Consider the following 14,313-nt stretch of genomic DNA (forward strand, 5'->3'; position numbering starts at 1 on the left):
AAAGTCAATAAAGTAAACTCCCCTTTGCTTCATTTTGAGCTTATTGATCGAGGCAATAATCTTCTGTATCATTCCCTTGTAAGCCTGCTGAAAAGCTGACCTTGGAATAGATGGTCAGATGAGGGAAAGCTAGAGACAGGAGAACTCACAGTACACAACAACAAAAACAAAAAAACTGAAAACAAAGTACAACTTGCTCTTGGACAGCACACAATATAACCAAGCAGGTAAGAAGCACAGTGTGTACACACACACACACACACACACAAACATAAGTACAAACATAGGAAAACACTCAAGTGCATTACAGTAACAAGGGTAATCACACATGAACAGTGTCGAACAGCGGCAAACATATCCACTCCTCTCTCTTAATTTCACACAGGTGAGTCGGATGCAGTTTATATAGCCAGTGTTGGTTCTCACAGGAGCGTGCTGAGTGAGTGGTTGGAAGCTTGAAACTGGAGCAAGGTGTGTTTCTATTTGTCTATTAACAACATTAAATAACGAAATAGACATAAATAAAACACAAGCAACGCTCAGACATTCAGAAAGTCATGTAAGAAAACCAACAGGATCACATTACACAAAGATTAAAATACTAATACCACTTTTTGGGATTTGAAGCTTCACCCATGAATATTTGAAGCCCCAAACTTTTGTACAGCATGTAGCCAATATTTATTTATAGTATGTACTTTGCTATTCCTGTAATCATGAGTATATTGAGTGCTGGGAAAAGGTAGGAAGAGATCAGCCACCAAATATTCCATCACTGCCTCCAAAGTCAACTTAACAGACAAGCAAAATTGAACAGCCACCACTTGTCACTGCCCTATACTCCCCAGTGGAGATGCTTTTTGACTTGCGGATACTGTTCTATGCGGGGTCTTACAGTAAATAAGACCTTTCACCTGGACAGGTGTGGTTTTGCATGACATAGGAATGATACTTCTCTGGGCTCTGTGACAGGTGACATGGTATAGAGATAGACAGAGTTGAATAACTTAAAAGTTCATACTGGATGACATGGGTAACCCAAGTTTGTGTCATGTCTTTTTTTAAATTTAATTTAATTTTTTTTAGGTGCAGACGATAATTCGTCTCCCTTCTTGTTAAAAAAACAAACAAACAAACAGTAAAATCAATTGGGTAATTGTGGGAAATGGTGTTAAGTAACATACTAGCGGCAATTTTCAAGGCTAGCTAAGTAGGCTAAATAATAATAATAATGTTCGAAGTGTTCACTGGATAAAGTTGCTAAGTTGGATCTTCATGAATATATGATAAACTGTACCAGTCTCTTTAAGAACGAGGATTAGCTTCCTGTTACCAAGGAACGAATGCTCCGGTTAAATGATCAGCAGCACCTGAAGTCTTGCCTATAATTTGCATAAGGTATAGGGGGCTAGTTATAAAATGGATGATGATTTCGGTGTTGGGCACCAGGGCAACAGTATTAGCTTCTAAGCATTCAGATCAGCCATAAAGCTGTTTCAGTATAATACATGAAATGTGTGAATGTCATCCACGGCAGCCAGTCTAGATGCTTCTGACTTGCTTCTTCTAGACAGAGGGGTGACCAGTTTAGTTCCTTAACATTCAAAATTTCAAATCTAATTTCACAGGGTGTGTGCACTATGTGGGTTCAAAAAAAAAAAGATTAAAAAGAACAAGACTAAATCATAAACATCATCAAGGTCCTGATAACGGAAGACGGCTTTAGCTCTTTTTGGCTATCTGAGAGCTGTGTTTACCCTAAAGGAATACACAGCTCATTAACAAACAGGCTATTCTTTCATTTACAGCCTAATAGATATTCACTGTCACTAGTCAAGGGTTACATTCAATTGACCTAAACCCTGCATGTGGAATAATCCAGGAAGAAATTAAGGGGTGAATTTATCACTCATTCTCAGCCCTGGGAGAGACAAAGGGTGGGAGGGGGATATGCAAGCATTCGTGAACACACACACACACACACACACACACACACACAGAGTCATTTTTTGTGTGTGTGTCTATGTGTGTGCATGTGGGTGTGTGTGCACACATGCAAGTGTCTGTGTGAGTTTGTTAGGAGCTCTTAGCCTTGCTAGTACCACAATCACTATTGCCAGAGGGGCAATTTAGGCAGGGCGAGGATTAGGGCATGGAGATGGGGATCAAATGAGCAGCAAAAAGATATCCTCTTTAATAACTAGCTACCTCTGAACCTCTTCACACACATGAGGACACAAAGGGCCATTCAAAAACATAAAGAGTAGAGCAGGAGGAAAAAATGCTTTAATTTTGTTAGATTATGCAGGCACTGATGTAAAACAACTGCTGTTTACTGTTGTTAAAAAACCCTGCAAACTTCAAGATGTTATTATGTAATCACTTTCACAGAACGGGGTAAATGAAAGGTGTACACTGTAAGGTAATCACAGGTAAATGTGTTGTTACATCATTGTTGTCAGGTACTTCATGTCCAGAGGCTATATCAAGTAATTACAAAAATACTCTCACAATCCAAACTCGACACAATCTTGTACTTTTCAGCAGGGATGACAAGCCAAAATGTTCTTTACAAGAGAACTACCTTCAGAGTGTGTGTGTGAGTGTGTGTGTGTGAGAGTGTGTGTGTGTGTGTGTGAGAGAGTGTCTGGGTTTGTGTGTGTGTGTGTGTGTGTGTGTGTGTCTGTGGCTGTATGTGTGTTGTGAAGTAGTCACTACATGCAGGGCCACTGTTTAGCAGTTCAACAGCAGTGCTTACAGCCTGGGGCGTGTGCAGGGGCCAAAAGGGTTTGCTGGCACACAATAAAGTAAAATCTCCACACACAAATACACACACACACAGCACATACAGGCACAAAGAACAAAAAAAAAAACAAGCTCATAAAGTCACACACAGACACATCTATACACACATTGAGACACACACTCACACTTACTTACACACACACACACACACACACACACACACACACACACACACACACACACACACACACACACACAGACACACAGACACATGTGCAGCCCTCCGGTCCTGATCAATACATGACAAGAGTAAATCTCCTCCGGACGTCAGCCAGTCCAATCAAAGGGCTTGGTGTTCTTATAGGGAATCACAGGAGCCAGGGGGAGACAAACAATGATGTGAATCCTCAACAACAACACAATGGCCCCACCAGCCTAGGGTTATGGGAATGGAGGAGAGGAGTTATACGAGCGTGAACTGTATTTTTATGTGTGTCTGTACACGTGTGCTTTCACACGTAATACAACTTCTATTTAAAGGTTACATGTAGATTGCATGCATGTGGGTCGTCTTTGCTATTTAATTGTAAGGGTATGAAAAAAGGAAGACTAAAGGTTTAGTTGTATGAAAGAAATAAGAGGCTGGAAAAGGAAGTAGAGGATAAAGCATATCCACCTTCACCTCTGCCTAGGTGCGACTGAGCAATTTAAGGACCAGACTGCTGGTATTTCTGGCATGTGATGACAAAAACAATGGCACATCGCCACTTAACTGTGTCCATAATCTGCCACTTGATTTATGTGTGTGCAAATACACAGCCACCACTATCTATCTCTGCCAAGGCCTTCCCTGCTTTGATAGACAGGTGTCAGCAGAACTGAGTTGATGGAGGGTCTTTATCAGTCTCTGCCAGACACACACATAGACTGACACAGACACACAAACACACCTCATGGTGATGGATTAGGCCTAAACATAGATGATAGTGCCCATCCCCATTGGGCACACAGTATTCTCACAGTGCTGGCCTGTGTCTTTCTATACATCGGAAGAAAGTGTGAATGCAAAATGGTGCACACACACATTGCAATTCCATCCATCTTCTGACTCTTGTGGGGACACGGTTGTAGTGTGTGCAGGCTAAGCAAGGTAGTGCTCACGTTCTTCCCCCTAGTCACATCTCCAAGGTGTTCCTGTGGGATCCTGTGTCTTGCCCTGACCAGGTGGGATGTGTAATCCCTCTAGTATACTCTGAGTCTGGGTTTCCTCCCAGTTGGACTTGCCCAGAATACTCCCAAAGGCAGGCATCAAGGTGGTGTCCTGATGACACACCTGAACCATCTCTATTTTCGATTCCTGGTTCCTGAGCTTGTTCTGGAAATCATCTGGTAATCAAATGAGCAGCTCTTATTCTTTTGATCACTGTCTAGACCTCATGGGGCTTAAATGTCCACTGGCAGGTAAATCAAGAGCTATTTTCCTTGAGGTTAGGGTTAGGTTTAGGGTTTGGGTTAGGGCTCCCAAGTCCCTCTATACCACAGGTCTGGTACAATACTTGCATCACTTGCAACACCACACCGGTCATCAAAAAGAATTATGCCAGAACTTTTGCAAGGCTATTCAATGGTCTCCTTTCTGTTAAGTTTATTCTTCCACAGATGCTGCAATCCCTATGGTGTCTTGATACCCATCTGCTATCAATTAGTTCTTCGTTTGATGCCTTGACAGCCATCGATGATCTTCTGGCCATTACTATGAGCATCTGTCTACACAACACAGGTTTTGAACACAGTCTATTGGTTTCATGTCTCCAAACTCAATCAGGATGCAGAAAGAAATCCAGACTTCCTCAGTCCACCTGCAATTAGTTTACTAGTTCTGTCTAGCAGCTTCCTCCACCATCCCAAGTAACAGCCAGGTGATGTTCAGTTGTCAGCCCTGCTCTACTGTTCACTTTACTTTGGCGCTTACATGGTGTTCATTGTGGACCAGTACACGAGTCCATCAAAACACCATTTACATGAGGTGGGCTGATCCTCCCAGTCTATGTTTTACACAAAGTTATTGCTGAAGCACCCAAACCACTGACCCCAAGAAGGCTAGATACTTTGACAGTCATAGATCCTTTCCTCTATGAAATACAAACCAATCATAGCCCACATTCTCTGAGGAAAATTGGGCTTGTGAGCACCTTCTGGGCAACTCTGGAAAAGGACAGTACAAACCCGAGCGAAGGTGATATACAGTATCCAGTTGATACCATGAGGGAGGTGATGAGAGCCTAACATTTTTGCTCAGTTAACAATGTATGAGAACCCTACAGGTAACCTTGCAGGTGGCACACCCACACTATATCATTACAATTCATAGGTAAATTACTTGCAGATACGCCATACCATTCTGGTTTAACATGAATAAATGATTTGCCAAGTCAAAGTCTGGACCTTTGGCCATTGATCCCTTGCCCCTTTAGTACAGTACCTTGATGAAAGAATGAAGCTGCTCCAGCTGAGAGTAGGCCTGGCCTAGCTGTCTCTGAAGCCTGTCCAAAGCATGGGAGCTCTGCTTGGTCAGTCCCTCCATTTGCTCAGTGGCTGTCTGTTCCAGTGCAGCCAAAGCCTGCTCACCAGCTCCCACACGAGCCTGCAAGGCATGCACGCGCTGCTCCTGTAAAGAAAAATAGCAGATAGAACTGGTCAGCTGAAGGCGTATAATCTTATTCTGTTTCAGAAAGTAGCAAGGCTGCATAGGCCCGTGAGACGTGTGGCAAGTAATTGTACAATTTGAAAGTTTCTGCCTTTTCAGACTTGTAATACTGTCTGCAGATTTCCGACAAGATGTTGTAACTTTTCCAATATGCCATTAGGATAATTTCAAAGATGCTATGATTATAATAAAATGTATTCCTAAGAAGCTAGGAATGAGTTTTGTTGACTTATTTTTACCTTTGACATTTCAGTGCTTGTCTGTTGATTAGCCTCAAAAATGATTTTATAAAACATTTCTAAGACAAAAAAAAATCTCCCAAATAATAGCATTCTAGTGAGACCTGGCAGTGTGACTGTTTCCTACCTTTTTTTCCAGGTCCTCCTTCAGTTTTGAACAGGAGGCCTCATATTGGCTTTTCTCTGTGGTTGCAACATTTAGTCTCCTCTTCAGAGAGTCAATGAGAGCCTTCCTGTTTGTGGCCTCTTCGGATAAGGTCTTCACCTGTAGGAACATGAAAAATAAAACTTAACAGTGAAGTGAGGCCATAGACATTCTGTTGATTTGGAGGTATTCAAGTCTCTAAAATATCTGGAATTATCTGGAATATAAGAAATGCTGAGCACTGCAGTTCCTAGGTTTCTCCTTCTTTGTCACCAGGATCATCAAACTAACTGGATGACCCTGATGATGGTGTCATCTATGATATGCTGCGTGTACCTTCTTCTCTAGCTCCTCCACTTGTCCTCGATAACTTTTCTCCATCTCCTGCAGGAATTTCAGTCTCGTCTTCAAGTCTTCCACCAGCTGCCTTTTCATGGTCACATCTCGCTCTGTGTGGCTTGTCCTGTAAATATAAATAACGGTGAACACATGAAACCACACAAATATGATATAAAGCATGAATGAGTATGGATTTTACACAGATATTCAAACTAATGTACAGGCACACTTGCAGACAGCATTTGCTTAGCAGAACAAACACAAAGACACACACACACACAGACACACAGACACAGACACACACACACACACACACACAACAAGCTGGCAGACACAGTGTCCCCATGCAGTGCATCAGGCATGACAGCTCATTATGACAACTAAATACACCGGCATGCTGTTTGGGTAAGTGGAGGGGGGTGAAATAAGGATGCATATATAATTCTTACTGGCATATATTAGAACAAGTGCTCTAGCGGGGAATACCACACTAAGTGTGACTGGGGACTCCTTTTTGACAAACGGCATTTCGAATCAGCAGTGACACTACTTGAAAGACTGTAATCAATATTTAAATGTTTATCATTTTCAGCTTGGTATTACAGCAGTCACATATAAAAACACATCAGCGGGGGGAATACGTTCCAAAAAATGTTGTTCGTTCTGTCGTACTGTTCTCATAATACTTCCCTGAAGAGAGGCAAGGTCGCTGTATTATAAGCTATTTGTGTCTTAACCGTTGCAAACATGCACCACATGTCACTTCCTATTTCAATAACCTGCTGTATTGACATGTTTAATAATCCGGCATTCTGTGCAAACATATTAAAGTGAGGCCTTGTGTTAAATGGGCTCAGTATGTTAGTATGTTTTATTCTGTTTTCATAAAAGGCAAATATGAGGCATTTTTCATGGTTGTCTATGCCTTGGGGAATTAGAACAAATAGAATAAAGATCATAAGGATGCAGTTAATTAAAATGTTTTTTGCAGTTTTTTTAATTTCAAAGATGTAGTGGATCTCTTAGCTCCCACACGCATCGTGGCTTGTGTGTTTTAAATAAACAGATGATGCAACGCTAGAGCAAATGCTTTCGTGTAAGTAAATGTCCCTGTCTCCCTAGGTGGATGAACGCCTGAGGGCAGACTGGCTAAATAAATGTGAGCTTGTCCTATTGGAGTGACATTAAATTAAATGAGAGAGGAGTGTAGCCGGGGGTCTTTAGGGGGAAGTCGCGCTGGCTGGTTACCCCATGGATTTGGCCATTAATGAGAAAACCCATATTGAACCTTTCAGATGACTGTCTGGTGTTGACTTAGAGACGGAGAGCAGCAATAAGAGCCCCAGCAGCTCCCTCTGCCCCAATGCTAATGGCAATTAGATCGACAACATTTATTTTAGATGTTCTCGTCTTCTGCACCCCAAAAAGAATAGAGGATAAAAAAGAATGAAGGATATATGGTGCGTCTGCCGGAGCGTGTGATCTCTATTTATGAGTGTTAGTGGAGAGAGAGAGAAAGAGAGCCTCAAACTGTATCCCAATCACTCACACGTTTGTTCCCTTTGTTCTACGCTTGTTGGCAATATTGTTCATCAAACATGCGTGCATTGTAATGATAACAGTCAGTGGTCTGAAGTGTGTGCCTAAGAGAGAGCAAGAGCGCACATTTCTGTGTATGTTGTTAAGAATGAAGTGCGGGTGGACGTTTCATGTGGCTGATAGACAACAGGGCTAAAGATGAAAGAAGCAGCTTCATAAATAAGGCAGGGCCATAGTGCCGGATATTGACTGAGGACATGCCGGTATACTTTGAAATTCATTTCTTTTTTTCCCCCCTTCTCTTCTTTAAGGCGAAGCAGCCTTGCTCCCTGTGTGTGTGCTGAGATGTATATTTCAGAGACGTCTAGACATGTCTTTCATTCTGAGAAGGGGTCCCTCCATGGAGGCAAATGGAGAGGTAGGCTAGAGGAGATGGCGAAGTAACGTGTGTGTGCGCGAGTGAGTGTGTGACAAGGGGCTGGGGCTGTTGTGGAAACTCAGCTGAGGAATGTTCACTCTGTCTGGCTGTGATCCGCTGTGCTTTGGTCACACGCAAACACGTACCCAACTGTGATTGTACACATGCCCTGGATGCATTATTGAGGGTGGCAGGGAGAGGACACAGCATACGAGACAAAGAGGGCGAGAGGGAGGAAAGCCAAGTTGTTCTTTGTACCCTTCTTTCAGTTCAAAGATGAGATCCTAATGCAGAATGATGATATACGCCTATTACAACACTGTTCAAATATCGACAGTTTCCCTCAGTGAATTGTTTATAGCTGTACATTCTGACTATGTAATGTAGCGGGTGCCACAGTAGGTGAACCATGTAACTCATTAGGGCTTGTGGCCCACAGGCCAGTGTGATGCTGTGTGGGTTTTAGTGTCATGGGCCAAAATGGTCTCTCCTGCGGCACACAAACAATCAATACTCTGCTTTGATCAGCACTCCAGATCAGCTACCCACATAAGCAGCACCACACTACATGACACTACATGACACACAAGACACCCACATGCACACATGTGCATACACACTAATTCCTTCAGTCATTTATATTCACTTGCTCATGAGAACATGCATAATTTCACAAATGATTCAGGCAGTGGAGAAAGCATGCTTAACTGGAGTGCAGCAGACTGAGTGCTGCCACACGGTGGATTCAAACACTACAGATGAGTGCTGCAGAGAATGTGCAAATGTGCAGACAGAGACACAGGGAGACGCAGAAACAAAGACAGAGAGAGGGATGCAGAGAGATAAAAAGGAATAGTAAGAGCCGTACTGCGGAGGAACTGAAATGAAGGAGCAGAAAGAGGAAAAACTAATGAAGAAAAAGGTGTGAAACTAACTTGTCCTGCAGCTGGCGGAGCTTGTCCTCCTTCTCCTGGAGTTGGCCTCGCAGGGCTTTGTTAGCCGCCACCTGCCTTGTGACCTCCGCACTTGCACTCTGGGGGGAGGGCACATGGTGCATGTGTTTGTTAATGTGTTTGAGTGTGTGCGATAGGGGGTGGGGAAGGTTTTCACGACACGGCTGATGACAGGTCAGGCACAGCATGCCTCCTCATTATAGTTACAGCGGGAGGGTGGAAGGTGCTAAAAGAGGTTAAGAGGAAAGCAGTATTTTTCAAAGTGGATGAGATAAGAAGAGTAATTAGGAAAAATTACAATTTATAGACCTACACTAGTGAATATATTCTAACAGGGATTTTTCTTATTAAAAAGAAGATTTAAAAAAATCAAGCAGTGAACATTTTGTTAATATTATAAAATTACTGCCTTCATATCTTGTTTTTATCGCTTATATCTCTGCATTGACACATTAAGACACGTGACTCATGATGACAGGTTACCTTCTGATCACAAGACTGATGGATATTTGAATGTGCATGTTCACTTTGGTTAAAAGGGCCCCATGCCTCTTGTGGGAGCCATACCAGTGCACGCTTTTGACAATGCGCTAACTCAGTGCGTGCACCCCCACAGTGCATCCCTCGCCTCTCGCTTTTGCTGTCACCTGACATGACTTCCTCAGCTGTGTGTAATGACAGCAGCAATCTGCTCGGTGACACTGATGAGCTGGCTGCAGAGAGGGTGATAATACTGTGGTACCACTCACACCTTATTCCCTATGATGTAGGGCACGTCTCTACTGCTATTCCCCATTTCTCATCTTTCTGACAGGTACTCTGTAATAAGATCAAATGATAAGAAATGCTAATTCATGTCGAAATCACATGCAATTTCAGGTGATGTTCAGTGTAAATTGAAAGGCTCAAGAATTTGTTTTTTTTTTACGCTACATGATGTGAGAGTAAAACCTTGATGGAGATTCTTTCAGAGTTTTTCTGAAGTCCCCAAGGACTGTGTGCTGCTCAAAGCCAGTGTGATGTTGAAGTGACTCAGAAATATCGATGTTTGATAAAATACCAAGAAAATGTTTTTTCCAACTAAAAAAACAAACCCTTGTGTATTCCAACACTGCATAAGTAGAAAAAAGGCAACCACAAGGAAATGCAAACTGAAATGTAGAATATCCATCAACTATATTTTCTTACTTTTCTCCATAAACTTTCCTGTACAAACAAACATGAATACATTTTTTGAGCAGAACACCATTAATACTCTCACAATGTTCCTTGTTATTGATGGTATTATCCGCTCAAGCTTCATAGTGCACAAAATTGGAAATGAACATGATGCTTAACACCATCATCCTATTAAGAGATTTATCTAATAAGGCGTGCACAATAAGACAAAGCATGAGGCCAATTCATTAAGTCCAGAGTTCGAGTTATAACCACTAACCTTAAGTTTGGCTTGTAGTTGTTTGACCTCAGCCCCCAGGGCCTGGGGGTCAGGATTAGCTGGGGCAGGCAGGGTCCTGCACTGGCAGGAGCACTCGCCTTGCACTGGTGCCGTTGGTGCTGGTGCAGTTTGTTGGGGGAGTGTGATCTGCCTCCACTGCTCCAGCTCCATCTCCAGAACCTTTTTCTGCTGCTCCATACCAGCCAGGTCAGAGGTCAGCTTCTGCAGATTGAGCGACAGACAGAATTGGTGGGCTACAACTAACAAAAGTTTTGGCTACCATTATAAAAAACAATATTTTTGTTATAGGATGGCGAGAGGTAAAAAGTTATGGTTGACATGATATGCTGCTACATAAATAAATTAATTGCCATTAACTTAAAAAAGTTTGACTCAAACCAAATCCCAGCTCCCTCCACTCTAAGATTCAAAAGTGTATTACTGCTTCAAGAGAAAAAATCCTGACTTAAACATGTCTTTATTTTAAATTCACATTACATGAATATGATAAACGCGGACACAAAGTAAACACAGTATGTCGGAAAAATACTGTGTGCGTTAGCCACAGGAGAGCTGCAGGCTCTGCTATCATATCTCAGCTGTGATAAATCTCCTTTTTTATGCTAATTAGGAGACAGATTATGCCGGTGCCCGGTCAATGGGGCCTAATTCTCACTGTGATTGGCATGCATAATAAAGCCATCCTGCAGAATCACAGAGCACTTTGGGACGGAGGGAGTTCAGCATTTGGTGAGTGGTTGGGTTTAGTGTGATGAACGATTACGGAACTAGCTGATCATGTACAATGAACAGTGTATCAATGATTCTAAACACAAACATCTGGGGTGATGCTTTTAACCACATGTGTGCGGTGGACATAAAAAAAGCTCTTTGTCTGCTTATTCAGAAAATATGGGGCAGAAACATGTCTCGGTATGTTTGGCTCAATACTGCCACAATTAGCTGATCTGGTATCATTTCAAACATCAAGAATGCTTAATGGCACAAATAGGAGACATGATACATGAAGATGTACACTGCACGCGTGGGGTAAATGCTGGGACACACACGCGCACACACCCAAGTGAAACCGCAGATTCCCAGGGGTTTGCTCTCTGCTCTGCATACATGGAGGTTATTGATATCTGGTTGCTGGCTGACACCTTTTAATAGAATCCCTCTTGTTTTAGGTTTCCTCTGCTCTGTTGAAGACGCACATGCCATATCCCCAGGGAAGATGGGTGAATGAGAAACATTGGAGTCGTAGAGGGAGAGAGAGTGGGAGGAGTAGAGGATGAAAAGCAGTGGCAGTGGTGCACGAATTAAGAGTGGCATTGATGACACTTCCTGTAAGACAGGCTTTGATTTCACAGGCCATTTTCAGCCCTGGTGAGAGATGACACTGACACAGACTGATGTGCTTGTCGTCCATTAGGCTGGAACAGAGGACACCTCTCTCCCCCATCTGAGTAGTGGTCTCACTGATGCTGCTTCAAGTGATACCCAATCATTAGCAGGATAAATAAGGAAACAGAGGCTGCTAAAATAGCCCCACATGCACGCATGCAAAGATCAAGTAAATGGCCCAACATAAATCAAGAGAAACACAGGCACAAGTCTTAATACAAGTTCTTCTAACACTTTGTATTCATCCTGTTGGCCAGACTTTTTATGTGATCTGTAACGCATCTATCATTGAAATTCAAATGACGTCTGTAGCTTTTTAAGTTCAGTCAGTTATGTCTGCTGCACCCCTTAATCCTGTGATAATCCCAGCCTCTTACATGTTAGAGGAGGGTAGGACACTCCACCCGTAAAGAGATAAGGCTGGGAAATTTGGGAAGGGATGTCACAGTACATGGCAAAGTGAAGTAAATGGGGTAGGTAATGACTGAGAGAGGAAGATAATCCAAACGACCAAGTGATCCTGTATTTGGATGATACGCATGACGAGCACATTTTGTCAGCAGTTAGAATTAGGAGAGTACGCTTCACCTGTCACCTGAATTTTTTTTAAGCTTCTTATGTCACCTTAAGGGATAATTCCAGGTTATTACAACTTGAGTCTTATTTTCGTCGTTTTTGGCCATTATTTCTATCAGCAATCATTACATTAAGATCTAGAAAGAGTTGCCATGTTCCTTTATGTCAAACTTCAGTGCTGATATCAGGGCTATGCATTTAAGTATTATTGAAATCGCAATATGGCCAAGTGCAATGTCCAAATTGAAAGAAGCTGCATTTCTTTAGAAAGTTGTTAGTAATAATCCTGCCACAAAACAGCATTACAATGAATCACTGTAGTGCTGCAGTGGTGTCCTTGCCCGCAAATATTGTTCTCCAGATGTAATAATAAACATGCTTATTTAGGACACAGTGAAAAATAATGATCAGTCCCACTAATCATATATCCATTTGCAGCACAGCAACAGCTGTAAAACTGTTACAGATGTTGAGATACAGATCTTTTAGTGAAGAAATGTTTCAGCATATAATCCAGCCCTTGTTCATGTCTCAGAATATGACAACATCACTAAAAGTCAGACAGGGCGAGAAAGAGAAACGGCTGGTCGGACAATCAAACAGGTTTTAAATAAACCTCCAGGTTAGACAAACCTATATGAAAGAGAAAACGAGGTGATCGTTGTAAACATCTATCTGAATCTTTCTGATTCAACTTTGCCCTAAAGCACTTGCCGTAGATATGAGTGCACAAAGTTTCCCAGTGCAATGAGGGATCATTAGTGACACTGCCAGGCACTCACTTTTGATTTTACCTCTGAATAAAGTGGTTCAGATAATGGTCGGCTAAAGTGCTGGTTGTTTACAAAGAGTACCATCTTCTGACTACCTGTATTATTTGCTACACTGGACTTTGTTGCGGTGATATTTCCATGCTCCAATAACTTGCCTTAACTCTGATAGGCTTAAATAAATGACCCAAGTTTTAATAAATAAGAATCATCAAGAAAATAAAAAAAGTCACATTTCTGAACTGCAGGTCATTATGTTGCCGATAAAGACATCTTAGCCTAGAACAAAGAGATGACAAGTCATTTTATACCTCTACACCGCAGGTCTATTCCTCTTGTTATAGATTTAAGAGCAGTGCAATATTGTTTAAATAGCAGCTATTAAAATGCAGTTATTAAGACATTTAGAAATTCTAAATCCAAACTCAAGGGGATGGTAATGAAAAGAGAACAAAGAGCATGTAGGAAAGGAAGGAATAAGGAAATAAGACTTAATGATGGAAGGAGGCAAGGAAGGAGGAAGCAGCAAGGCAAGGACAGAATGGTTGAAGGATCAGGAGACACAGCAACACAAACAAGTTTCTGTGAAACTGCCATGCTACTTCTCACATGATGGCCCCTGTGGAGGCTGTCCTAAGCCAATTACAAGCTGAGAGTTTTAGTTGGAGAGTTGGCCAGGACCGGCTGGAACAAGCCCAAAGTCCATCACCTCTTGCCCTTTCCAGAGAGGGCAACGAGACCTGGCTTTGGCCAGTCAGTCGGCTCTGACTTTCTCTGGTGGAGTGGCATTAATACTGCAGGAGGGAAGAGGAAACAAACAGGAAGACAACAATTCCCTCTCTGTCCACTCATTCACGCAGCAGTGTGTGCTTGTATATGTGTGTGTGTGCGTGCACTTGTGCCTTTACTGCTGTGTCTGAGTCTAAGGTCTCGTTGGGCCTCGGCAATCAGAATCCTGGGTGGGAGCACAAGGGCCACTTCCTAGTAGCAACACTATGAGGGCTGCACTCTGACCTGTGTGTACAAGTCCAATACAC

At 42.4% G+C, this 14,313-nt stretch overlaps 1 protein-coding gene across 1 annotated transcript in view; it reads right to left on the bottom strand.

The window, feature by feature from the left end:
* Positions 1-14,313, bottom strand: part of cntln (centlein, centrosomal protein) — an 86,188-nt gene that overhangs the window by 17,706 nt on the left and 54,169 nt on the right. Inside the window, exons 20-24 of the mRNA XM_037101698.1 lie at positions 10,524-10,745; positions 9,068-9,165; positions 6,173-6,299; positions 5,819-5,956; positions 5,228-5,413 (exon numbers count right to left, since the gene is read on the bottom strand). Of these exons, the coding sequence (XP_036957593.1) occupies positions 5,228-5,413; positions 5,819-5,956; positions 6,173-6,299; positions 9,068-9,165; positions 10,524-10,745 (771 nt within the window). The remainder of the gene's footprint in view (positions 1-5,227; positions 5,414-5,818; positions 5,957-6,172; positions 6,300-9,067; positions 9,166-10,523; positions 10,746-14,313) is intronic.

The sequence above is a fragment of the Acanthopagrus latus genome, chromosome 1 (assembly GCF_904848185.1).
Source record: "Acanthopagrus latus isolate v.2019 chromosome 1, fAcaLat1.1, whole genome shotgun sequence".
In the NCBI taxonomy this organism is placed as follows: domain Eukaryota; kingdom Metazoa; phylum Chordata; class Actinopteri; order Spariformes; family Sparidae; genus Acanthopagrus; species Acanthopagrus latus.